The 27055-nt window shown below is 37.1% G+C and overlaps 1 protein-coding gene across 1 annotated transcript; it reads left to right on the top strand.

Annotated features, from left to right (window-relative positions):
- Window positions 1-27055, top strand: FAM91A1 (family with sequence similarity 91 member A1). Its single transcript, XM_066335554.1, has 24 exons — window positions 1-203; window positions 1892-1976; window positions 2664-2815; window positions 3840-3897; window positions 5477-5544; window positions 6746-6859; window positions 7894-7984; window positions 9994-10056; window positions 11132-11238; window positions 11975-12013; window positions 12119-12231; window positions 13043-13161; window positions 13588-13700; window positions 13905-13991; window positions 14402-14534; window positions 15191-15339; window positions 15758-15892; window positions 18078-18191; window positions 19110-19182; window positions 20400-20549; window positions 21037-21144; window positions 21406-21529; window positions 22564-22633; window positions 23957-27055. The coding sequence occupies exons 1-24, from the start codon at window positions 132-134 to the stop codon at window positions 24131-24133; spliced, it is 2514 nt and encodes an 837-aa protein (XP_066191651.1). The 5' UTR covers window positions 1-131; the 3' UTR covers window positions 24134-27055.

The raw sequence follows: 27055 nt of genomic DNA on the forward strand, positions 1-27055 counted from the left end.
GAGGCGGCGGCCGGAGGCAGGGCAGCGCAGGGCGGCCCCGGGCCGCGGCGGCTCCTTCCCGGGGCTGGAGCGGCTCCTTCCCGGGCCGGAGCGCCTCCCCGCGGCGGGGCCCGCGCCCCGGCCTGCTCGCCATGAACATCGACGTGGAGTTCCACATCCGCCACAACTACCCCTGGGCCCGGCTGCCCGCCAGCGTCAGGCAGGTGCGGGCTGCCGCGCTCCCGGCCCGGGGAGGCGGCGGCGGGACACGGGGCACTCGGCCCTGCCTGCCCGGGGCAAGGCGGGCGGGCCCGCGGCCAGTGTGGGGCTCTCTGTGGGGACGGGGGGCTCCGTGTGTGTGCGGTGTCCCGGGGACAAGAAGACGGTGTGCGCTCCGTGTGTGGGAAGCGGGGAGTGGACCTGTGTGGCCTCAGTGAGGAGAGGGCGGACTCGGGGTGCCTTGGGGTCCAGTGGTGAGAGGGAGGTGTGGGGTCCTCGCTCAGCTTGTGCAGCTGTAAAACAGCCGAGTCGGGTGTCCCCTGTGCCACCCCTGAGTGGTGGGGGCCGGGGCAGGACAGGTGCCTTCGGAGGGTTCTGCAGCCCCGTGTTTCAGTGGCAAGAGAATTGTTTGCTGCAATTGGCTCATAGGAAAGAAAACCTCATGAAATTTTGATTGCCTGGATTTAATGGACCTCTGATAGCAACGGGGAGGTATTGTGTCGAGTTGAGAGGAGGTGCATGTTCTAAAGTCTTTCACTGCTTTGAAGCAGATGCTGTTAAGCAATTCTGCTCTTGCACAGGGGAAGGGTGGAGAGGATGAATAGTCGCTGCAGGCCACGAGTAATGCAGTTTCTTGAGTTTGTGATTCTAGGAACAGTAAGAGGAGAATAAATGATGATTTTTCTTCACTTGTCCAGTTGATCACCATATTGTTTGCTTTGTGATTCAGGATAGAAAATATGCCAGTATTTATTGCATTTATTTTCTTTAATGTAACTTCTGGAATACCGTTTGGTTACTTTAGTGTTGATATAGCCCTTAATATTTTTGTCTTTTGAGCAAATGCTTGGCTCCCTCTTTGCATATTTAATCAATTCAATACCCTCTCTCTGATATTAGGTGTTGATTTTCCAATACCTAATTCTGCAGTTTGTGTGCAACTTTCGTGTTTATTCCATATGTGCAGTAAAGTACCTTTTTGTCAAAGGATCTCTTAATATAAGCATCAATGAAGAAACCACAAGAGGGAAGAGAAAAACTGAACAACCCAGATCACTTGTTGTAGATGCAGAGTAGAAGAGTAAATATGGGGAATATTGAGGGGACAGTTTTTGAAATAAGGCATCTGAAGCATGAACCAAAGTTCTCTTTTTATCTTCTTTCATGATAGTCAAGTAATGTGCTGTGCTTGTTCCTCAATCTTGTGACCAGGGATCACTTGATAGTTTTACTTCCGCAAAGCTGCAACTTGAGCTGGTTCACTTTTTTTTTTTTTTTTATCTTTTTTGGTGTTGGAAATTTCTTAAGTGTAGCAAATCTTCACATCGTTCGCCATACTTATTTGTGCCATGCTAATTCTGAATAATTTCTCAAGGCTGAATGACAGTGAATGCTTGGTAAATGTTTGATGCATCATGTCTTTGATTTGCAGATCAGATGCTCCCTTTATATCAGTGGTACTAGGAAAAAAAATATCTAAAAATGATTGCTTAAATATGCATCCTGTGTGGAGACCTATTTAAAGGTATTTTTGAACTCAGAGAGAGAACTAAAGATACTGTCATATTGAACTTGGGGACTCCCTGAGCAATGACAGCTGCCTGCACATGTTTCCTTGTAGACACTTTACAGTGGTTTAACTGAAATGGTGGGGGGTTGTGCAAGTCAGTTAAAAGGTCTTTATGTTTTCAAGGGTCTTGGAAACTCCCAGAGGGAATATGAGAGGCAAGTCGTACTCTACAGCATCCGCAATCAGCTGCGGTACCGGAATAACTTAGGTGAGTAAAGGGGCAAAGTAACATCTGAATGCTGCCCAGTTCTTCTGTGTGGATGCTTGCCTTTACTGTAAAACTGCAAGAGCAAGTCCAGTTCAGAAGTCCTTCCTTCCTTGAAAATAAATGCTTCTAAATAATAAAAGCATGAAAAATCCTGACTGAGTGCATTTGGCAACTTTTCTAGCAAAGCACTCTTGAAGGTTTCTGAGCTGCAGGTGGAACTGAATTCCTACAGTAGTTCTTCTGCCATTTTCCAAGAAATTAAGAGATGTTAAGAGAGGGTTTGGCTAGTTAAGCCTGTCACTAGGTGAAATGCAGTTACCCTGACTCACAGGAGGTTTTGGCTATGACTTTTTTGCAGACTTTCAATTTAGTTTACATTGACTGAATCCATTTGTCTTCCCAAAGCAGATAATAATTTCATTAACATGTAATTTTCTACAGACTGCATGAGTTCTGTCTCAGTGGGCCACTTCCTGGTGACCTCTTAGATAAATCTGCACCTTAAAGTCTTTGAGGTTACTTGTGTCGTGTGTAGAGATCCTTGGATGCTGAATTCCTTGCAACATTACTTTATTTTGCTTGTAACTTTCTGTGGATTGCCATTATGCTATTTTTAATCCTTTGTTGTAACACTTTTTAAAAAAAGTTGAATATCATACAACACTGTAACTTCTTCTCCCCTTGTAGTTAAGCATGTCAAGAAAGATGAACGTAAATATTATGAAGATCTGTTAAAATACAGTCGAGATCATCTCATGTTGTACCCGTATCATTTGTCTGACATCATGGTGAAAGGTCTGAGGGTAACACCATTTTCTTATTACACAGGCATAATGGAGGTGAGTGCAGAACTGTGGTGGGAGGGTGTTGTTCTCTGTCTGGAGATGTTGGTAATGGCCCAGTAATGCATATGAGGCAGTGTCAGGTGGTTTGGTTTTGTGTTTTTTTTGTTGTTGTTGTTGTTGTTGTTTGTTTGTTTTTGTTTTGTTTTGTTTTTTGGTTTTTTTTGTTTGTTTGTTTTTTTTGGGTTTTTTTTGGGTTTTTTTTGGTTTTTTGTTTGTTTGTTTTTGTTTTTGTTTGTTTGTTTGTTGTTTTTTTTTTTTTTTTTTTGTTTTTTTTTTTTTTTTTTGTTTTTTTTTTTGTTTTGTTTTGTTTTGTTTTTTTGTTTTTTGTTTTTTGTAGGCTTGCCAAGAAGTTAATGAACAGTAAGGAAAGTTTGTAGAGAACTGCTTTTACCTGCAGTGTTTTCTCTTCTGACCCATTAGCCTTTCAAGAGCTGGACTTTTGTCATATGGAGCTGGTGTGGGCCTCATTCTGAGACCAGACTTTTCTCTTTTAATGTTTGAGATTTGTGAGTCTTCACTTAAAACTGTAAAAGAATTTTAACCATATTGGAAAGTTTTTGAGAAGCCTGAAGGAGATCTGTTTCCTATGAGAACAAGGATGGTTCTGTTTTCTGTCAGCATTCTGGCAACCTTCTTTTATTTTCATTGGATATTTGAAGTGCTTTTATTTTATTTTGTATATAGTGATTGGAGACATAATGGATTAGTTGTTTATTTATTTTATTATTACTGATAGGCATTCTGTGTACTGCTTTGTTTTTGGAAGAGAGATACAGGATTTTGTTTATTAGTCTTTCAGCCAACATTTTTCTTTGCAAAGTTTACATTAAACAGAAGGCTCACATTTTATGTGTTTAACTTTCTGTGTAATGATTAATCAAATAGTTGTCAAGTTTGATAAAATTAATTTCATCCTTAAAGTAAAAAGTAAGTAAAAAGGACAGGCAGAATTTTGGACCTGCTTCTCTGAAATGATGGTTTTCTTCTTGCAACTTAAAATTTTTATTTTCTTTTTAAGGATATAATGAACAGTGAAAAAAGCTATGATTCTTTACCCAACTTCACTGCTGCTGACTGTAAGTATTACGTAGATGGGTTACTGCTTTCAGTGAGTTAGAAATAAGGAGCTTCTGAAAATGCATTTGTGGGCATCTCTTTGCTTGAATGAATGTGTAATGAATTTGCATGTGAATGAAGGTGTAAAAACATTTGAATAGTGATATTAAGGAGTGTGTGCTCTTCACACTGGAGTTCTGTCTCTTCAGGCAGGACTGGAATTGGGCTGGTTTGAGTACAGATAGGCATGGTACAAAACCTTGCCTGTGTCCTTGCTTGTTGTGCATTCCTGTTTGCCTGCCCTTCCTGTTGATGTACATCAGTAAACTGAGCTGCTGGCCCTTTCCCAGTGTGCTTTTTTGGGCATGTGTTGGGCAGAAGACTTTAGCAGGACATGGAGAGGCTGCTGACACTCCCATGAATTGGCATGAGTGTGGATTGAGGGATGATGATGTACCAGAAAAGAAGCAAGAGGATCTGGTATTTTATGGCACTCTGGATGTGCCTGATGTTATACCTGGGTATGGGATGGGGAGCTTAGGAAAGCAAAAACCTTGAACCTGGTGGAGGAGAACAGGGTAAGGTCAATAGCCTACTGAGAAGTCTTATAGGGCAAAATGTAAACTGATGGCACAGGGAGGTTGTTAACCTGCCACTGAAGTGTAACCTATAGTTAACACATGATTCTTTGCCTTTGGTATGCATTCAGAAAGTTCTTTGTAAGGATATTGTGTAGTCAGGTGAGGAGTAGCCTGCAGCTTTTGAAAACAGTTGGTTTTGGTTTTAGAAGGATATTCTCAGTTAACTACTAGTTAACCTCTGTGTAATGTTCACAGAAGGGAAGTAGATGAGGAAGAGCTTTCCTCAGCACCAGTTTGCTTATTGGAAATGGAGTGTTAGTCAGGAATTGAAGAAAGAAAAGGTTTTCCTGTTTTTGTTTGATTTCTGGTGCCCCCCAACACTTCTATTATGCTACAGATTAGTGACTGCAGTGTAATTGATTTAACCTTCCTTAATTACATATTTTCATAAATGGTAGTGTTGAACTAGAAAGTTTGAATTAAAGCTCAGGCAGAATATGGCTTAAAGCTAATGAGTAGTTTTCTACTATCTGTTCATGGTACCTTAATGGTTGAAGGCTAGAGATTATGGAATTAAATTTTAAATCAATTTAACTCAACTATATCTTAATCATGTTCCTTAGAAGATTAAGTGACCTTTTGTGGCTAATTCTCAGAGTTCTAATCCAGTACATGGCATGGGCTTTGTTAAGGGAAAGAAAAACTATCTCTATTAATCCGAAGTTGTTGATGGGAGTATAGGAGGAAAGGAGTTGGATTGTTTATTACCTACTACCCCGTGGCTTGAGTGATAGGGGATTTCCTTTTTTTTTCTTTTTCCTTTAGCCTATATGCAGTGAAGGAATGGGGGGGGATGAGCTATGGAATGAATTTAGGTCCTATAACTGTCCTTTTATTTTGGTTAAGAGTAAATAAAAAGGTTATTTAAGAAGAAGAAGGTCTGACTATTTGAAGAATGTTTAATGTATCTTCATCTTAAACCTGTCTTAAGGTAGATAAAACTTTACTTATTTTTCAGGTCTAAGACTTCTTGGCATAGGAAGAAACCAGTATATTGATCTAATGAACCAATGTAGGTCTTCAAAAGTAAGTTTGTCTTTAATTTTCCCTCCTTTTCCTTTACCATTCTGTCCCTCTCCCTGATACTATTTCATAGGAAATGAAGAATGGAATAATTTTCTGGCCCTTGTCAGTTTAATAGTGTGGCTAATTGAGTGTGATGTAGTGTATTGCTAATTATGTTGTGTTTCCTCGAGTTAATAAGGAGTTTTTTTGTTTAAAATTGAAGTATAGAAAAGGAAAAGATATTAATTACTACTTTTTAATTTTTGTTAATCTTATATTTTTGGAGCTGTACTTTATGATACCAGATAACTCATGTCTCCTGGCTGCTGTAAGGAGGGAACAATGATACTGGTTATGAAAGAACTATTCCATGTTTCTATATGGGCCATTGAGATCACAGTTTATTCTGGAACAGTGATCCATCTAGGTGTAAATTCTTGCAGTGTGTGAGTTTTTCTCTAAGTGCTAATGGGTGCACAGACATCCTTGGATGTGAGCAGCACATGTGGAAAGCACTGTGTCACAGTTGATAAAAGTAGAGCTTTTAGTTTGCAACAGTTCTTTCCTTTCTTCAGGGAACTCAGTAGTGCTCTTGCAGAAGCCTCATAGTCCTTTAACTGAAAGTGAGCTTACCAAAATATGCAGCTGATAGTGAACTAAAAAGTAATGACTGTGCAATGAAAGAGAAGCTATTTAGCTCTATAAATAAGCCGTATCCTCCAGTTGTACTTTCATGGATTGATACTTACTGTACTTTTTTTAGCACTGTGCTTATTAAGAATGTTGTAAAATATCTTCCTAAAATGTGTTTTTTGAAATCACTGAACTTCTTTCAAGTGCGCTATATCCATACCTGTGTTCTCTTACCTGTTCAAATTAGGAAATGTCAGAAATAGTTAAAATTTGGACTTGATCCTAATAGGGAGAATAATGTGGATTTTAATTAGCAACATCTACAGTACGGATGAGCTTATGGGAATATTTAACAATATCAGATGGAATTTTTTTTTCCCTTTCTATTTCCATGTTATCTGAGAGAGGAGAGAAGATTTTGCTAATTGAATAGTTTTCTACTATCACTAATAGCATGGGTGTCTCTGGTTTGTAAATATACTGTACTTAAAAATGGATGTTTATTCAGATCAGTTTTTATAAGGTAAATGAATGTCTGTGCATGTGAAGTGCTCTTTATTACTATCTCAAATGGACTGTACCACTGCAGAAATTTTTCAGAAGGAAAAGTGCCCATGACCTGTTACCCGTGAAGCCCGTGGAGATCGCTATAGAGGCGTGGTGGGTCGTGCAGGCTGGTTACATCACTGAGGACGACATCAAGGTACTGTAGTATGGATTGCTTCTCTAAATCTGGGTGAATACTGGTGCTCCCTGAAAGCAACCCAGGGCTTTCTTTCATGTGACATACACAAAGATTACGTTACAGATTTTCAACAACTCTCCTATGAGTATCTTAGAGATTAGAACTAATGCAAATTGTGACGCTTTCTTTGACATGTTTTGCCCTCTCTTCCCTTTTTACTTTCTGCACTATATACAGTGTAGAGGTTGTTTTGCATCAGCCAATCTGTGGCAATTTATGTGCATGATCATATGACTTGTAGGAAAGAAGCAACAAAGTATGTTTTCTTAAATTTCATATTTAAGCCCTGACAGATCAGTTTTGACTGAATCTTCAACTGTAATTAGTATCAGAATGGCAGTGGGTTTGATACATAGTTTCTTTGTTTCTGTTCTTTGTGTCTGCTTTGTTTTTAATTGTTTGCAGGTAAAAAGCTTGTGAGATGACTTACTGTTTCATCCTCATTCTGCTTTCATTTCTCACAGGTGTTTTTTTACAGTAATTTGATCTCGATTTTTCTTCTCTAGAAGTTTTTTTTTAGATTAGAAAATATTTAAAGTAGTGATGGAATCTCTTTTTTAAGATATCTTAGGCTACTCATATTCAGACAATGCAGCAACCTAGGGTAGTTAATTTGAAGCCAATTACTTAAATATTGTAATGGGCCTCTTTCTAGAATGTTCCAGTTGTGTGGCTGAACACTCAGTTTGGAAGTTTTAAAGAGCAAATCTGTTATACTGTGGACTTCACTTGCCAAATTCTTGTGCAATTAATTTCCTTTCCTAGAGCATGCATAATTTTGTGTGAGGACAAGCTAAAAATTTTAGAGACTTTTAACAGGAACTGCAGTAAATTCTTCAGTGCAAATATTTTGGTTAGGAATGTGGGTTACTCCCTGTACTCTTAAATTACTTATGACTGATTTGAGGCTTAAGTGTTTGGGAATTTTTTGAGTTGTATTAAGTTGCACAGACTTGTTTCTACAAGAAACTAATATGATTTTTTTAACCTAGATTTGTACTACATCAGAGAAGTCTGCTATTGATAAGATAATTGATTCAGGTCCTCAACTTGCTGGTTCATTAGACTTCAATGTAGTTCACAGTAAGTTTTAATGAACATTTCTGATTTTAGATTTTGCTTAGTAAAATCTAGTAGTGTCTGGAAACTAAGAATAAGAGTGATGTAAACATCTGAGGCATAAAAGAGAGTTGGGGAAAATATTCAAAAGCTTGTACAGACTGCATTCTAGATCATGTAAATAGTTTATTGGTGAACAATTAGCAGCTCTGTTATTGTTTGATTCGAAATTTTTTCATGAGAAGCTGTCAGTAAAGATTGTGGGGAAAGAGAATGTAGATGAGAGCAAGAGAAACTAAAATTAAAAATCTCAGAATCCTGAGTAATTAAAGTTCACTCCTTGCTATTCAAAGGAGAGTTTTTTAGATTTTTCTGCTATCTTAATACCATAAAATGGGGCTGTTTTGTTTCACAGAAGTCTGCAGTTGCTACTGGTTTCCATTTCAGTGTAACAATTAATAGGTACAGACAAATCATATTAGGGAGTGAAAATTCACTGACAAAATCCTCTTGTCTGTAAGGGCTTGGCTTACTACAAGCATTCGAATCTGCACACTGCAGTTTTTAATGAGAAATTGAGGCAGAATTTCATTGCCTGTTACTGAGCAGAACAAAACAACTACAAAAGTAAGGAGGTGAAATTCATTCTCTTGAGGGAATCTGAAACAGTATAAGGCTTAACAAAACTTGAATTCCAGAACCACTTCATGGTCTTTCTTTATAAATGGCCCAGTGTTTTGGAGAGTGTTACAGCTCAGATTTAGTAGTTTTAGACGGATGGAAAAAGAATGTACATACAATTAATGTCATGGGACTGTGAGAAGCATCATATTTTCTGGGCAAAGACTGCTGAGTCCAGACTACAATGCCACCAATACATTTCAAATGTATGGATAAAGATGTATCAATCATAAGAGCTGAATGTAAAGGAGAGACAGTGTAAAGCATGGTTAGGATGTTGATGACTTGTAATGTCATCCTGATCTATTAAAGCTGGTTTGTTGATACATATTTTGTAAAGCTGAGTGTTACTGCTGGAGGTGAGCAATGAATCAGCCTGAATCCAAGTGAGATGATGGGTTAATGCAGGCATTTTATTTAAGATCTGATTGAGGATGGTAATTTAATTAGATACACTGTAGTTGTACACACACACTGTAGCTGAGCTCTCTGTGTTTATAAAACATCCTGACAGTTCCACTTCAGGTTTCAGTAGCCTTTCACCTCAGGGCTCTTGGTAATTTCGCCACCATGAATATGGTGTAGATGCGCTGATCTTGGGTAACACCAAAGAAACCATAGCCAATAAATCTGGCTTATTTATGCTGTGCAGTTCAGCTTTATGCCTTGCCATTAAAGTACAACTAATGTTCGAGACGCATTTAAATAATGCTTTCAGGCACATGATGTGATTTTTGAGGTGTGTTGTGCAGGGCCAGGAGTTGGACACCATGATCATGATAAGTCCTTTCCAAATCAGCACGTTCTATAATTGTATGATAGCTGCTACAAAACTTAGACTCTAAAGATAACCCTACTGTAACGTTTTTCCCTTGCTTGAGAACTTCTTACTGGCTTCTCTGCAGAACTTAGTTGAGATGCTTAATGCTCAAATCAGTTTCAAGCTGGGAAAGTACAATTTAAATGTTTACCATATTGTTGTCGTTATTGTATGCAGTGTCTGTAGAGTAATGATGCTGAAAACTAAGGTAACATTTAGGCTTATGTTTTTTAAATGGAGCTGATTTAATCTGTGGTCATTTTGCTGTGCTCCCCTGGAAGTACTTGTGGGGCTCCAAGTTCCTGCTGCATCAGGCTACAAGTGAGGAACTCTGGTTTAGGGTGACATCTGGTTGATACTAGGTATGGTTTATTGATCTGTGCATTGCAAAGAATTATTCTACTGGGGAGGATATTAAGAAAAATTACTTTAAAATCCGAATTTGCTGGTGGGGAAATCTGCTTTATGTCTTCAATATTTTGAAAAATTTTTTTTCTTTTTTTTCTAAAATGTTGTACTTTTGTTTAAAAAGGTTTGTATAACAAAGGATTTATTTACCTTGATGTACCAATATCTGATGACAGCTGTATTGCAGGTAAGTAAATATTTCATGTTATTATACTATGTTTTCTCAGCTTCCTTTCAATTGCCCTGTAATTCTCTGTCTCTAAAGCTGCTTGTCTGTGTACATGTGCCTGTTCAAACAAAACATTTGAGCCATGAAACTCTTTACTGACTAAATGTTTTCAATCCTATTAAAGCATTATTTTTATTGTATATAGGATTTATTTCAACTTGAATTCTTAGGTTATATTGAATGCATATTTAGGCAAGATGAAATTCTTTTATGGGAGTCATGGCATGAATTAGTAAGTATCCTCCTGTAAATTTGTAATGAAAAGGAGGAATAGCATAGAGAATTGTAGTTACCTTACCAAACATACATGAGGTTTTGACTTCTTTTCAGACAGATGTAAGGTTTTAATAGGTAGCAGTTCTGTTCTTTATGGGTACTGTCACCTCAGTTAGTCACAGACTGTGCCTGGGGACTGTGTAGGAGCTTGAACTAGCATGGCATGTGGGCTGGCCTTTGAACAGCTTGTTTTGCTGTGATAGGTCTCAGGGGGTTCTGAATTCACTATAATCTGCAAAGGCATAAGATGTTTGGAACTTGGTCATGCAAAACTACCTGGCATTCCTGTATAGAGATCATTTAAATGAAAGTCCTCTAAATACAAGAGACTTACTGCTTAGGTAATTGCTCTGGAAGTCTCAGTTCTGGAGTTTGTGGGTGATGTGGATTTTTTCATGTCCTACTCCAATCACAGTTGTGATTTAATCTCCATCCACATTACAAAATCATTTTATGGGCTGGACACTGGAAATTATCTGTAGGTGATGAGCTAGAAAGTGCTAGGCTGTGATGGAAGGTAGTGTGGCTTTATTTTGTATAAGAAAACATGTCGACAAGTATTACTTCCTTAAGGAGTGGGTGAATTTCAGATACTTCATGTGCTATCTTCAGATTTTTATTCTTTGTGCCTGGGATATCCTCAAAATTGCAGTTATCTTGAACACTAAAGTGTAAACTCATTTTTCTGTTTTAGTACAGTTTCAGTTCAATAAACTAAGTTACCAAATCGTAATTTTGTAAGTAATTCTTATTTCAGTGCCACCACTTGAAGGTTTTGTGATGAACAGAGTGCAAGGTGATTACTTTGAAACACTGCTGTACAAGATATTTGTTTCAATAGATGAACATACTAATGTAGCAGAGGTAAGTAAAACTTAACCTGTGTCAGGGAGATGGGAATACTTGAAAATGGCGCAAAGCACTGTTACAAATACTTAGAGATACTGATTGATATGCAGTGATTTTGTTTAGACATACTTTAAGATGCAACTTGCAGATTTTATAGTGCTTCAATCTTGAAGGAGTACCTTCAGTTCAGTGAAGCATTTGCATTAGCTGGAATGAATTTATGCAGAGTTGACTAAGTTAGAACTGGAAGAAAGTCTGTTTTGCTAATGTGAAAAAAGTTCAAGTAATTTTTTTCTTTGGCAATAAAAGCACAGAGGGTGTTGGCTGAAAATAGGAATGTAGTTTTTGCATAAGCATAGTTTTGAGTATGAGAAATATGTTTTCATAAAGTCTTCTCAAAACTTGCTGAATAAATATCTGAAAAACACCCCATTAAATGTATCCAGGATTTTGTTTTCCTCTTAGCCTGTCTTCTGACATAAATGGCTAACCTAAAATGATATATTCATGGTTAGCCTAGAAGTTACGAAGTGGACTATAGCCTTGTATTTCTTCTGCATGCTTTCAAGTGGGACAGTTGTGAGATGTCATGCTTTTTTTTTAATCATCTTTGATGCAGAAAAAAATTGCTTCTTCCAGTAGAGGCTGGGTTTAGAAATAAGACCAATAAAAAGATGACAAATTCCACAAATAGTGATTACCTACTCTGTTAATTTGCTGACTTTTCTTCTTGTCTTCTTTTATTTTTAAGCTGGCAAACGTGTTAGAGATTGACTTATCTTTAGTAAAGGTATGTATGTACAATGCATTTGTTTAACTGGATACAGAGAGTTTACTGTCTTGCAATCTTGGTTTCATACAGCAGTTCCTTACTCTGTGTGTGTGTGTTCTGCAGAATGCTGTGTCCATGTATTGTCGGTTAGGCTTCGCTCATAAAAAAGGCCAAGTAATAAACCTGGATAATCTTCATCCATCATGGAAGAATGTTCCTTCAGTAAACAGACTGAAGTAAGTGTCTTTCCTCTTTCTTAGGCTTATTTTTCTCATTGAAGAGAAAACTTAAAACATCTGATTTTAAAGCTGTTGGTTTTCTTCGACTTCTGCACTAACAACCTCACTTGACTTTCTAATATATATAATGACAAGAATATGTGATCCTCATGTTACTCTGAGGATGAGGAATGGTAATTCAGCCTGTAAATTCAGAGTAGTCCATTTGGTCCTGTTACTTAGTGCTGGCTCTTTGACCTTTAGGTACCTAGTTGCTCACTTTTCCAGCAGATGACTGTGCATTTGTTTTAGACTCCTGGGTCAGAAATACCAGCTGTCAGTGTGCTGTTATGGAGGCTGTGGCTCTTGGCACTGCTGGCAGTGAATATGTGCATAGAGTTTGCTTGTTTGCTGTTAGGACCCATTACAGTTCTGTCAGTGACACTCATGTAAGTGTGCATCTATATCACTTCCCAGGAAAGTGCTTTAATACCAGTCAACAGAGTTTTCCAAAAATGAAATGCTAAGTTGCATTAATTAGTAATTAGATTAATTAGGGATTAGGTTTTTTCCATTGGAGTCTTCAACGATGGTGGTTTGATTTTTGAAGATCTTTTCACAGCCTGATATTTTCAGCCCCCCAATAAGCCTTTCTGCTGAAGCTAAAGCAGGACCCTAAGGGATATTAAACTTGACTGAATTAGGGCTTGAACATATTGAAAGGCATGTGTTGGGTATGCCTGTGCATGGACTACTTGCGCTGGAAAGCAGACATACTTATCTGGTGCTACAGTGACTAATAGATGTGGATTTTAATTCACATTAATAGGAGTACTTTGGATCCTCAAAAGATGCTGCTTTCATGGGACAGTGGGGAAAACAGAAGTCCTATACAGGAAGCTGGGTCATCAGCCACAGATACTGATACCAACAGTCAAGATGATCCAGGTTAGCACTACCAGTAAATTTTAATACTTCAGGATCGATTATTTTTATATTTGTAGAGTGGTGTAGGCTATAAAGAGGTCTAGAAACAAGTGAAACACAGGTTTTGTAGATCCTTTAGTCATATGGACTATTCAGTGGGGGGAGGTGGTGTCTACTTCTTGGTTTAAGAGTCTTCAGCTAAATAACTTTCTGAAGATAAGACTGATTTTTATTGTGGATATAAACTTGACACAAAGATACCAACTTGTGATTTAAATTAATTAATAGTTTAGTAGTAATAAGGGAATTTTGTTTTACTTGGTATGGTGATAACTAACTTCTTCCTTTTTTTAAAACTTTCTTTGTTATTAGATTTGATTAAACTTGATGGTACCATTTTTAAATAAAACAAATGCGATCATCTACTTCTTTTTTGTTTTCTATTAGCTGAAACAGCCAGTGTGAGCAGCCTGAACCTGTCCAGTGGACACACGAAGCGCATTGCCTTCCTGTTTGATTCTACTCTCACTGCCTTTTTAATGATGGGAAATCTCTCACCAGTATGTCCAAATTGTTTGATGTATTATGCCAAGAATAAATATGTAAAGTTTAAATTACTTTGACATCAATATATTACAGCTTTATTAAAAAGATAAATACTAAAAAAATCTTCTGTATTATTTGTTAAGTAGTAGTTTTGCTTAATACAACTTCTACTTGCCCATTCTGTTCTCAAAGAAGACAGTTTTGTTTTGTTGTTCCAGAACCTGAAGAGTCATGCAGTCACTATGTTTGAAGTTGGGAAACTGTCAGATGAGAGTCTTGACAGCTTCTTGGTGGAGCTGGAAAAGGTAAATTGTTACATGTTCGGCAAAATGCTTTTTCAGCAAATCAAGTTTAAAGGGGCCAACTCCACCTTCTAAACCTAACTCCAGAAGGACAACTGTAGAATCATGTAGAAGTGCTGTTAATTGCTGTATCATTCCCTACCAGTGAGGATGACTGGACACTTCTATCCTTTTACCTAAAGAATGAGTCATGGTTCTGATTTATAGTTACTGTTTTGTGTACTTTTTGACCATTCCACTAGCATGGCCAGTACCTGATTCTCATGTAATAATTGCTGTAGATCACCTTTACATATAAGCTTCAAGGTTATTACTCAGTTAACAAAGCTTTAGAATGCTAGTTTATTCATCTTTCCTTTAGTTGATCCTTATGTAAACAAACTGCCACTTGTATGCATTTGTTTCTTGTTTAGGTTCAAAGCACAGGAGAAGGGGAGGCACAGAGATACTTCGATCACGCCCTTACGCTGAGAAACACAATACTGTTTTTGCGGCACAATAAAGACCTGGGGGCACAAGCTGTACAGCCTGATCAACCAAATAATGGTACTGTGAGCACTTCTGGAAATCCTTCTAAGTTGGTTTACTTATCTGCCATGGGCTCAGCTTTCTACCCTTGCTGCTCTTGTAGTAGTCAGTATCCTACTTGGTTAAAAAAATTTTGAAATATTTTTCATCATCCTTTGAGCCTGTGTTACTGGGTTTGCTTGTTGAATGGCAGATTTGGCTGCCAAGGTTTGCACTTAGGATGCAGTGTAGCAGATTAAAGTGTAATAAAGGCAAGACAAGCTGAACTTGACAAGGAGATTGTTTCAAATCACTTGCTTCTGAAAGCCATATAGACGAGTAGAAGAGTCAGCTGTTCTGTTAAAGAAACATTTTCCAAGCCATGAAAAGGAATATATTCTTCTAATGGTGATAATTGTTTAGGTTTTTCTTTTAAAACTTAGTTAACTTTCTCCATATCACTGTATTTATTTCCTGTGTTCAGTTAGTTGGTGAGGAACTAGTTCGGTGTCAAACAAACCTGTATGCCTAGAATTGCTAAAATTTTGTACAGATTTATTAAAATTCACCCCAATTGTTTAAAATGTCATTGTGGAAAATACTGTATTCATGGCTTAGCAGAGAATGGAAATATAGTTTGTGTTTGTGTGTTCCATTTTAAGTGATAATTTAAGAATCTTGTATTTTGAACATAGGGTTCCCCTTGGACCTGTTAAGATGTGAGAGTTTGCTTGGTTTGGATCCAGCTACCTGCAGCAGAGTTCTCAACAAAAATTACACTCTGCTGGTTTCCATGGCACCACTCACCAATGAAATTCGACCTATTAGCAGCTGTACACCCCAGGTGAAAAAACTTGTCAGATGTCCCTTTTAAAGTAACAAAATTATTAGCATGTAGACTGTTATTGTAATTTATCAAATAAAAAATGTTAAGTTGAGGAAAAATGTGGATATTTAGTAAATTAGCTTTGTTTAACTTATTAACAGTTTTTCTGTTCAAGTTCAAGTCAGTGACATATGAACTTGTTCTTGATTTTTGGTTGGTTCACAGAAAATACATTACTGTCATCTTTTCTGTGAGGGCTCTTGTGTCACTGGACTAAGTACCTAGAATAAAGTTAGTGGAGAGTAATACATTTGTACTTCAGTGCTCAAAAACTGGATTTATATTTCTTTAAAACAGTTGCTTCTTAAATTAAATCTGTATGAATGATGGTTGCAATCTAAAGTTGTTTCTAATTTCTTGAATTATCTCTCTTCAGCATATTGGGCCTGCAATACCAGAAGTCAGTTCAGTCTGGTTCAAACTGTATATATACCATATAACTGGACAAGGACCACCCTCCCTGTTGCTCTCTAAAGGAACACGTCTTCGAAAACTCCCAGATGTTTTTCAGGTAGTCTGTGTATGGATTTATTCTCCCTTCCTTCTCCAAGTGTTTCAAAGATATGCTGTATCTTTGTATCTAATGCTTTTTATGTAAATATCTAATGCTATTTAGAGATAACAGCTGAAGTCAGAGGTACAATTTGTTGTAGATGATATTCCTTTTCTAAAGCAAGTTTTATGTAGCATCTTGGTTTGTTTTCTTTCAAGGTTCTGAAAAGGGAATGCTACTTATGTTCCTCTCTCTGTCAGAATGTGACTCCAGTATATTTGATGCCACCCATGCCAAGTTTAGTGTAAAATGTGGTACTGCAGTCTTAAGAATTGAGGTTTGTTAGCCCATTTATAGAGAGTGTTAGAAAGATGTAGAAGAGTTGTGTGAAAAGAGGGAGACCTAGTATATTGTGCTTTCTTTTAGCATTGTGCAAGAAATGTCAGTTCTACACACAGTTTAACATACAGTGGTTTAGAAGATGGTTAACACGATCACTTCCAGTTTGTCCATATCCGTGCTGGAGACTTTGGAGTTATTTGCTATAATTCTCCCTGCAATTTAAATGATAGAATAGTTTAATAAAGGTTGCATTAGGTTGGGAAAAAAGTCTTCCTAGCTTCATAGCATGACTGGTTGCAGTGTCTGGAAGCAGGAAAAAGCAGCACATTGTGTAATACTTCCTTGTAAAACATTTCCACTCCTCTATGTTCTGGTCTGGAACTCCCTGGCTGCATATGATTTTCTGTACACAGAGATGGTGACTCAGATTCTTGGCTCTCCACTGATGAGTTGATTTCCTCAATTCCTTCCAGCCTGGAATCCACCTAAGTTTTTAGCATCCATACAGTGCTTTGGCAAGGAGTCCCACAAAACAGCACAGATGATCAACTTCTGCCTGAAAGATTTCAGATGCTGCTTCTCCCATTCTGGCCCTGATATGCTAATAAAAACAAATGTACCACAAAGGAGCACTGATGGGCATTCTGTATACTAAATAAATGTAGGTGGAAAGGTCATAACAACTTCTAAACTTGCCTGAACCAAAAAATTTTTGCATCTATTGACTCAAATTTAAAATGCCATGGGCATTTAGCAGTGTTTGGGTCTTGCTGCTCACAATGGAATTTGTAAAAATAGTGTTGTTCAAGTTTATATTTGCAGAGAGGCCTCTAAAGTTTTCATCTCATTTTTTTCATCTTGTAGATACATGACGAACTAAATCTATGAGAAAGGTTTGGAGACATTCAGAAAGGGAATGCATTCTTTGGTGTACCTACATTAGCAGTCCTCTCTAGTGCTAGGATTTATAGATTACCTTCCTCAAACCTTTCATGTGTCTCTTCCCTTTAGGATTTCAAAATTCTGTGGATACCTGTATTTCTAAGATTTACTGTAAGATCACAGGGGATTGAGTCAGTCAAGTCTTCTAGAGCAAAAGGCATTTTATAAGGCTGTTAGTGATGACCTTGATTCAAACCCTAGTTTGTCATTAGTTCTAACCAGCAGTATTTGTATGGATTGTGCACTTCTGTTAGTAGAGAAGCATTCAGTGTGGTAGCCTTGGAAAACTCCATAATACTGCATGAATCTCAGTGTGCTGACAGGACAGATTTTCTTGAACTTAATGATCTCCCAGTCTGCTGGGTTTTTTTCCTCTATGGGAATATGAGTGCTGTTTTGTAACGTCATTTTCTTAGGGAACCGTCAAGATATTTCTAGTAATCTTGTGGAGATGCAGTGGAATTCAGTCTTGAAAAGTGAGAAACTAGGAAATTATTTGGTGGTTTTGTCTTCCTATTCCCCACCCAGCCCTTCATAGATGTTTTGAGGGTTGATTTGTCTTTGTTCTTTGCTTAGTATTAGTTTATCCAGCTTGTATTTGGCTTTTATATTTATGTGGGATTATATTAATCTCCTATTTGCTAGAGAAGACTGCTGCAATTGCCACATACCTTTGCAGGATTTGGTGGCAGATACTTCCTGTCCAAAATAGCATCTTAATTGAGGTTGGCAAACTTCTGTCTTTACCAAGAATACAAACATGAGTGATCCTTGGTTACAAGCATAGCACTGTAGAGCTGTAGTTACCTATGATAACTTCCTAGTTGTGAATGTATGCTAATGCCTAACTCTAGTATTTCAGTTTATGTGCTTAGATAATTCATTTCTATTACACACACTCTTCATTTCTCTCTTCCAGGGTTATGATCGCTTACTAATAACGTCTTGGGGTCACGACCCAGGAGTAGTTCCTACTTCAAATGTGCTCACAATGTTGAATGATGCTTTAACTCATTCTGCTGTTCTAATTCAGGTATGGAGTGCTCTGTATAAATGATGAAAACCTGCATAATTTTTTGAGTTAAGCTGTTCTGTGGTAGAGGATATTAATAGTGTAAAAGAGCTACACTTTTGCCAGGAGCTGAAAAATATGTTTAACTTCTAAAATATGTAGGCAGTGCTGCAGTGATTCAGTGGCAGTTAAGACACAGGTTTTGAACTCAATTCATATTATATATGTGTTACTTTATTATGGGCAAGCATAATGAGTTTTGGTAGCTAAAGTAGGGAAGGTAGTAAACTGGGATGAAAATGAAGTGTCCACAAGGTTTTTAGTCAGCAGTGACACAAGGTAACTGGTATTATGAACTGTTATTTAAGAAATACAGTTTTTCAGACTGCTTGGTATTTAGCTCTTGTAGTAAAGTATCAACAAAACATGCTATTTATCACAAACAGCAGAATAGGTTGGATTTTTCTATTTGGAAAAATTAAAATAGTTTCCTCATCAATTTCTTTGGTTCAGCTAAATGCTCATTATTAAACATTTAAATAAACAGATGTTAATGTTGTAACAAACAGAAAATTACATGTTCTCAAAGGCCAGCTTATAAGCAGCATGTGACTGTTGAAAAATGTTCTGTATGCTGGGATGGGAAGTCCTCTTGCTCCAGAAGTGCTCAGCCTTTAGAAAATACTTTTATAGCCAGTAATTGGAGAGAAAAATTGCTCTTCTTCAGTGGAACTTCACTTCAGTGTGTTTACCACATTCATTTTAAGAGGAAAGGTGGGGTACTTCAGTTATTTCAGCTAAGCAAGATGTTTAATGTGTAAATATCTCCATTGGTTTGTTTCATCAACTTGGCTTGTACTCCTTAAAAGGGAACACAGTTAGGACTGAGCTAAGCTGATGAGTATTTTTGTGTTCCTAATTTAATTTCTTGGTGTTCAGGGTCATGGCATGCATGGAATGGGAGAAACAATGCACATACCTTTCCCTTTTGATGAAACTGAGCAACAGGGAGGTAATGGATCATCTTCAACATAATTTCTACATTACATTGCATTGCGCATCACCTTGTGCCATAAGGTTGCAATAGTCCGTTTAAAACAAATTTTGTTGATTTTACGAGTCATATGAGAAAATGATAAGTTTTAAATGGTTGACAAGTCTCTTCTGAGCTTAGAGATATCACTCTTCCCTTTCTGTCTTCTCTGACTTAATCAGAATGTATTTTCTGGCCTCTTATCTCCTAACACAGATGTGAAGAAGTAACTTCCACAAATACCTCCAAATTTGCCTTTTTGCGTACTTGCTTATTAATTGGCATATTTATTAACTGCATAAATAATTCTTCCATATATTATATTGAGCATTTCTTAAGTGTAAGACAGGTGAGACCAAAACTGAACAAACCTACCTTGGTTATTAGTACCAGAAACTTACCATGGAGGTTTTTTCCTCAGGAAGAGCTTTGCTAGCAAAATCTATTCCTTTAAAGTGTACCTAGCTGAATTGATTTTGAAAGGCAGGAATTAACAAATTTTCAATACTCCTTAATGAGTAAGACAGAAGCTTTGCATAGTTGAGGCTATAATCTCTCCAAGTTAGAGCTGTCATAAAAGTATGAACTTCCAGATATGAAATCTAAAATTATCTAGGCGGCTGCTTAGAAAAGTCTGGGCCAAGTAGAAATAAAACTGCCTTCCTAATTTAGTTTTTACTAGGTTCAAAATTTGTTACTATTATATTTGCTCTCTCTGATATGTCTAGTTTTTCATCTCGTATCAAGTTGGAAGTAACCCTGAATTTAGAATCTCTCAAGTTCTGACAAGAGCAACTCAGTGTTGAAATTTCTTGTTAAGCTCTAATGCTGTATTCTAATTCTTCAGAATTTTAGATACATGAAGCATGTATCTTGCATTGCATCTGCCATAAAAGACGGGCACTGAAAGAGCTGGACACTTGATTCCTAGCTGAACCGTGTCATTTGTGCTGTCTGAATGTGTCTCTGCAGGAGAGAGATTGTCTTTTGTTTGTATTTTTCTTTCTCCTTGATTCTATTACTATGCTATAAAATACCACGTCATGCTTATCCCATATAAAACAATGTGATCACTAAGATGGAGCATTACAAGCAGGAAAAATCCAAAGAAAACCTTACCCTGGCCTAGAGAGGAACCACTTTATGGGGGAGGCCTCTTGTAAAGTATGCTGGAATATGTTTTGTTTCCTCCTTAGACTTTTCTCGTGTGAACATGGGCATTCATACAGCTTTAAAAATACTGAGAAACAAAGTGGACTTGCAGCATTTTTGTGGCTATGTCACAATGTTGAATCCTTCAAGTCAGCGTGCTAACAGAAAGCTGAGTGATGCTTCTGATGGAAGAGGTTAGTTACCAATAATTGTCTTTTTTATCTGTGTCCCCTTAATTTCACATATAATCACTTAAGCAAAGGTGAGCGAAAGATTAAATTCTTTGATTCGTAGCTCTACAAAATACTATCCAATACAGATAGAAACCCATTTGGAGTGTAAATCTATGGGCAGTAGGCTTACTTCCTAATTCTTTGAGACAGGCTCAGAAATACCAAATACAGATTGATAAATGACTGAACTAGAACAGTCAATAAAGGGAAAAAATACTCTTTTAAGCATTAAAAATAAATTATGTAATTTTTATATGCCAGAGCTTAATCTTTCATAATTGTTGAGGATCCCTAAATAACTCTTCAGTCCCAAAATAAGTCCAGCCCTATGTTTCTCCCTGTCCCTTCTTCCAGTTTTATAGGTTTATAGTCCTTGATAACTAAGGACTATAAGGTAACTAAACTTCTATTCATGTGCATGTTTATGGAAGAATTACTTTGCCTTTAGGAGAGACTGAATTGGCATCAGGATCTGATGTAAATGGGAGCACAGAATCATTTGAGATGGTAATAGAAGAACCTTCAGTGGATTCTGCAGTCAAGCAAAGCCTTGAAGGTAAAAACATGACAAATGGCTTGTACTAAATGTTACCTTTTTTTAAGGATCTGAGTTCATTGTTTGATTGTTCACTGGGACAAGTCCAATGTGAAATTTCTCTTCAGATTCCCTTAAATATTTGAGCAGTTCAGTAAATGAGCTGTCTTTAAACAGCATAAACTGTTCAGTGGATCCAAATCAAAGATTTTTGACCCTAGAATGAGCTTTCTTGTGTTCTTTTTCTTACACTTTGGTTATTCCTTGTTTTTCTTTCTGTAGTACCCACAACTGAACTGGAATGGGTTCCCCTGGAATTATGCTTTGGCATTCCACTTTTCAGTTCTGAGTTGAATCAGAAAGTGTGCAGAAAAATTGCCACTCATGGATTATGTAGAAAAGAAAGGTGAGCTGTAATTTATTGGTTGCAGGTTTAACAGATGGTGTCTGGAGCTTCTGCAAAAAGAGATACCAACAACTCAATGACTATGAACCAGAATTGAGCTATGTTTATAGAGTAACTAATTCTGATGTGTAAGGGAGTTTTTTTTGGCTCATAGATGTGTGCAACTAGTCCTCAGTTGTGGTGAGATTAAGATTAGGCACTTTTTTATAGTTTCTGTAAAGCAAAAATTAATTCTTCGTTGTAAAATGTCTATGAGAAGATCAGGAAAAAAGTAAATTTGGGTGCCTTCCTACTCATTTTCCTTTCCTAGCCTAGCACAGGCTTTTTTCCTCCTAACTGTGCTGGACGGGGGAGGAAAACTTACTGGTAATCCTTCAGTGTAAAATGCATTTAGCTCTTATGGAAATTTTCTTTACTGTTGGTATCATACTTGACAAGTTTAGTCACAGCTTATGATCTAGCTATCTAATGCTTTTTAAAATGAAAGATTATTCTTTCAACAATGGGATTTGGGCATTTGTTTCTTTCATTTTCCAGGGGTGGGGGGGAGGTTGGTGGGGCTTTTTGTGGATTAGTTTTTGTGGCTTTTTCCCCCGCTAAGGCATGATATTGGAAATCAAAAGTAAGGCTGTTTGAAAATAAGGCTTAATGCTCTTGTTAAAGTAGTTGACCTGCTTTTAACAATGTGTCACTTCTAAACTTGTTAAAAGTCATATTACCTAGATAAGTCCTAGATAAGAATGAGTCTAATATATTACTTATTTTACGTAAAATAATATTTTTCAGTTGCAGTAGTTTCATTTTATTCAGTGTAAATGGTGTGGAAAATTAGCTTTTACCTGACTTGACTCAAGAGCAGATGAGTCAAGCACCTCTTCTGTGATGACAGTATTATCAAGCTTTATGTGTGAAAGCTTTTCTCACATGATGCTAGATACTACTGGAGTTATTTGTGAGCAAGTTACTATAGGTGTATTTTACTAGTAAGAAATTGGGTACTTTGACCATAGCTTCTTTTCTTTTGTTTTTTACAGCCTTCAAAAACTCCTACATTCCAGTAGAAAGTTGTCTCTTCAGGTCCTTAACTTTGTTCATTCATTCCAGGTAAGGAACAATAATCCAGGTGTTAATTGTTCTGTATGATCTATCATCTCTTTCTGCCCTCTTACTTGCCCTCCTTGGGTGTATGAAAACATACACGGTTTGTTTTATTTTCCTTTTCTTTAAATGGTAACTGTATTAAGCACTCAAGTGCTACTTGAAAGACAAAGCAAATACTTCCCTATCTCTTTTTTAGCCTTATTTAAAGCTTGTCTCAACTCTGTGATTGCTTCCAGTGCATAATTATATTCATTGCTTTTTTATGGCAGTTTCTCAGCGAAGTTGTCCTTCATTCCTCCTCTTGTAACATAGCCTACTCTGCTGGTTATGTGGTGGCTGCTTGGATATGTTGCAGAGATTTACTGCAAACCAGGGAGATACTAAATTTATCTGCCTCTCAAGTCAGTGTTTTCTTAGAAAAAATATATTAACACGGATTTCATGCCAGTTACTTTTGTACTTGTCCTAAGATCCTCTAGAACTTCGTGTTCAATGAGTATAAATATGTAAAACTGTATACTCTGGGAGGATTTTTAAGGAGTGTAGGTAGAAAATAGAGATCTTGTGTAGTAAGCAAAGAGGAATGCCAGGTCTACAGCCTGCTCTAAGTCGGTACAGAAGCAAGCCATGTCCATGTGTAATAGGGAATATGCTTAGCTGCTCTGTCTTATAATACTTTTCTCTAAAACTCTGTTTTTTGTAAGATAATGAATTTGTAAGTTACTTAACCAGGTAGTGTTATGGATGGTGTCATCTTGAAACTGTCTCCTGATGAGACTGTTGGGGATTCCCAGTAGGTTTGAAGCCCTGAAACTGACTGTCAGTCCCAAGTGACTCCTGTCCTAAAGTGTTAGGTGTTATCTCTGAGATACACTTCTCTAGATGATGTCCACAGAAAGGAAAAAAAAAAGGTGCTGCTGTGAGTTTTAAGATGAGAAAGCCAAACTTCTGGGAAATAATATCCCTCAGCATATGGTCAAGTAATTGCCTCCAAATACATGTATCCATCTTAGTATGGTACAAGATGAGTAGCAGTCTGCTAGATGTCCAGAAGATTTTAGAGCTTTCCATTCATTTTTTCTAGATCTTCAGTTTTAAGTCTCAAGTTTCCCTGAAGGTTTCTTGGAAACCAAATTACACATGCAAAAGATGCAGCTGAGGCATCTTTATGCTTATATAATTTTCTTTATTCTGTTTTCACTTCCATTGTTTGGTATTAATTGGATTATAGTAACACACTTCAGAAACTCAAAGTGTATTTGCAGATTAGATTAATCTGTCATATTCTTTGTTTTAAAGACACGATTTTCTTCATTTTGCTTATAGGAAGGTATTTCAACGCTGGATCAGCTCCATGATGCTGGTTCTTCAAGTTCACTTCTGCAGCCAATTTCTGCAGACATGGGCGTTCCTCTTCCTGCCAAGAATCTCATGTTCAAGGAAGGTGTTTTATCTGAATGGAATGGATGGGCTCCTTCCTCAGTTTTTCTCAACCACACCTAGAGAACAGGTCAAATAGAGGTTCTTGTGCATTGATCACTAAATGCCTTTCTTCTATTACGGTTAATTCCTAGTGCCAACCACTAAGAAGTGTACTGTTGCTGCAGCATAACCCGTGTAAAAGTAGTGTTACAAAAATGTGTTGTATTGCAGTATTGGGAAAGTACTTAAACTGTCTAGAACTTGTTACTCATTACTGCATATCTTGCTGCAACAGAGAGCTTTTTAGCTGTCAGCACTATTTTTATCTTGAGACAATCTTTCTTTTATAACTAAACATGCCCTTTCTAGGCCTTCTGATGATTGTTAAATTTATATGCTGTCACCACAAAATTGCAATAGTAGTTTTCTATGTTCGTTACTCAGACATAAATTCTGTTTAGTTTTGTACTGTATTACTGAAAATTTTTCTGTATAAAGGTAAGAGATTTGGCTCTTCCTCTTTTCATTCTGAAAGCTCAGTGATACCAACTGATTAAATAAAAGTATCATGATGATATGGGGCATTAAGGATTGTTGAATTCTGTAGTTCAGCTTAACTGTGGGGCCTTGACAAATCAGTAAAATGGAAGACGGATGCTGAGTTAGTGCAGACTCAACATCCTGCTGATGACCTAAGGCCACTTTGAAAATGAGTGGTGCACTTCCATCTCTGTCAGTATTTGGTGGAGGTATGGAATTGTGGAAGATCTGAGGTGGTTATTTCTGTTTGCAGAGTTCTTAATGATAATGGATTCATCTTCCTCTTGGTATGAAACCAGGAGTGTCTGAGATTTGGTCCCACTGGGAGTCTTTTGCTGTAATTTGAAGCTGGTGATAATTCCTGTGGGCATAAATTGAGTTTAAGGTAGATGACTAGTTCTGTCCTGTTGAATAATGTTTGAAAGAACAGAAATCTTAATTTTTCACATCAGTTGTTAACAAGGGAAGATAACAGCAGAGGATGTGAAGATAGAAGGTTCAGTGAATATGTGTTCCTTGAACTATTAGCTGTTGATCATGAAAAAAAATAGAAGTAAGCTTTTTCATCTAAAATCATGTTCCAGCTCTATTTGTAGGGGATGACTTTATGTAGCATGACTTTATTTTGTTTATGTTAGATATTAACATCTTTTTGCCAGCTTAAAAAAGTCTGTTCCATTTAGCACACGAGGAAGATGAGCAATGTAGTTTGTTAAGACTTCTCTGCTAGCTCCCTTCTTTACTAGAACTGCCTTGTTTTAAATAGTCATAACTAAAAATGAGACTTAATCATCCTGTCATTACTATCCTGCAATACACAATGGGTCAAGGATCTGTGGCACAGATGGTGCTGAACAGCAGCCAGGAGAAAAATGGCAACATATGGGTTTGTATCCTGTTCTGCTTTGAAGAAACATGTCAAAAGCTTGAAGAGGACAAATGTACAAATGTATAGGATAATGCAGTGACTTAATTTACAACTGTGAAGATCACATTCTTTTTCACTGGCTTTATGTACATTCCTGAGGTGTAAGCATAGGACTTGTGCTCTAAGAAACTGGAAGTCTCTAGTACTTCAGTTTGCTCAGTGCTGCTTTCTTACAACAGTTTTGTTCTGGAATTTTACCAGCAGCAGCTGAACTTAACGTTCTGCATATATTACAGTTACATTACCCATATAAAGTTGATCATTTACACTACTGTGACTTTTTGTACTGGATATGCATACTCTCTGTAGCTGTTTTTAAGTTGCCTTATTTCCTCCAAAGTAAATTGAAGACTAATTGGATGTCATTCTGCTAGAAATGGCTGAGAAAACCTTTCCTGTGACAACTGTTACATGGAGATGAAGCCTGGCACTGTAGAGGAATTAAGCAGTACAGGAATTAAGCTTACATTTTCAGGGCTATAGATGTTTCTTTAAGTGCTACTGTGAGCTGCAGTAGGTGAGCTAGTTTGCTGTATTGTATTAAATTTTGCCATGCACTATCCATACTAGTATGTAAAGTTATGATAGTGCAAGTTGTATGAAAGTTTAAAAATTGAGGAAAATTTACTGTTCTCACTGCATATTCTTCAGTGTTGCTAAGTGAAGGATATTATCCTTTGTTATTAGGTTGTCTGAAGTAAAGTTTCCCAATAAAAGTAGCCTGCTCCTCAAAGTTGGTTAATACCCATAAATCTTACAGTTAATGGTGAGAATTCCAGATGTGTTGCAGTTTATTAGAACTCAAGGCACTCTAATTTACGGGCTTCAGCACTAGTTTAGAAGCTTAAATATTAAAATCTGCGTATCTGAAGTTTACTGAATAAATTGTAACCAAAGAAGTCTGTTGAAATTCCTGAAACTCTACTACAGCACCAGTGCATGGGATGGTCAAGAGGCTTCGAACTATGAGACTTGTTTTAAATATTGTGTAAAAACCCAACAGGTCGCAAAGATCTTCATACCAAAAGAATCTATTTTATATTGTATTGCAAATAAAGACAAATTAAATCAATTTCTTATCTTCAGGTAGTTTTATTGACCTTGGGGAAAATCACATGCATTACACATTGTAAAGCTGTTCTAAGTTTCTGTTTCAGCAAGATGTTTAGCTTGCAGAAGACAGCTTGGCTTTGTGCTCTGGCGCAACCCAAGTAGAATTGAAGTTATGTGTATATACCTGAAGATGTTCAGGAGCCAGCTAAGAAGTGTGTTACATTTGTTTTCAGGGTTTTTTTTGATCATGATTTATTGCACTTTTTTTCCTTCATTGTTCTCAAATTTTCCCTTACTTTCTTGTTCAGTGTTTCAAATGGTTTGTATTTTGGAAGTTTTAAGTACAACTGTAACTGAATACAGTTGTGCTCTTCTAGTGTGACATTGTTAATATTATACATTGAATTGTACAAAGTCTGTGTTCAATTAAATTATTGACACATGTAACAAATGTTTACAAATAAACTGTGGTGTAGGTCAAA

The sequence above is a fragment of the Sylvia atricapilla genome, chromosome 1 (assembly GCF_009819655.1).
Source record: "Sylvia atricapilla isolate bSylAtr1 chromosome 1, bSylAtr1.pri, whole genome shotgun sequence".
In the NCBI taxonomy this organism is placed as follows: Eukaryota; Metazoa; Chordata; class Aves; order Passeriformes; family Sylviidae; genus Sylvia; species Sylvia atricapilla.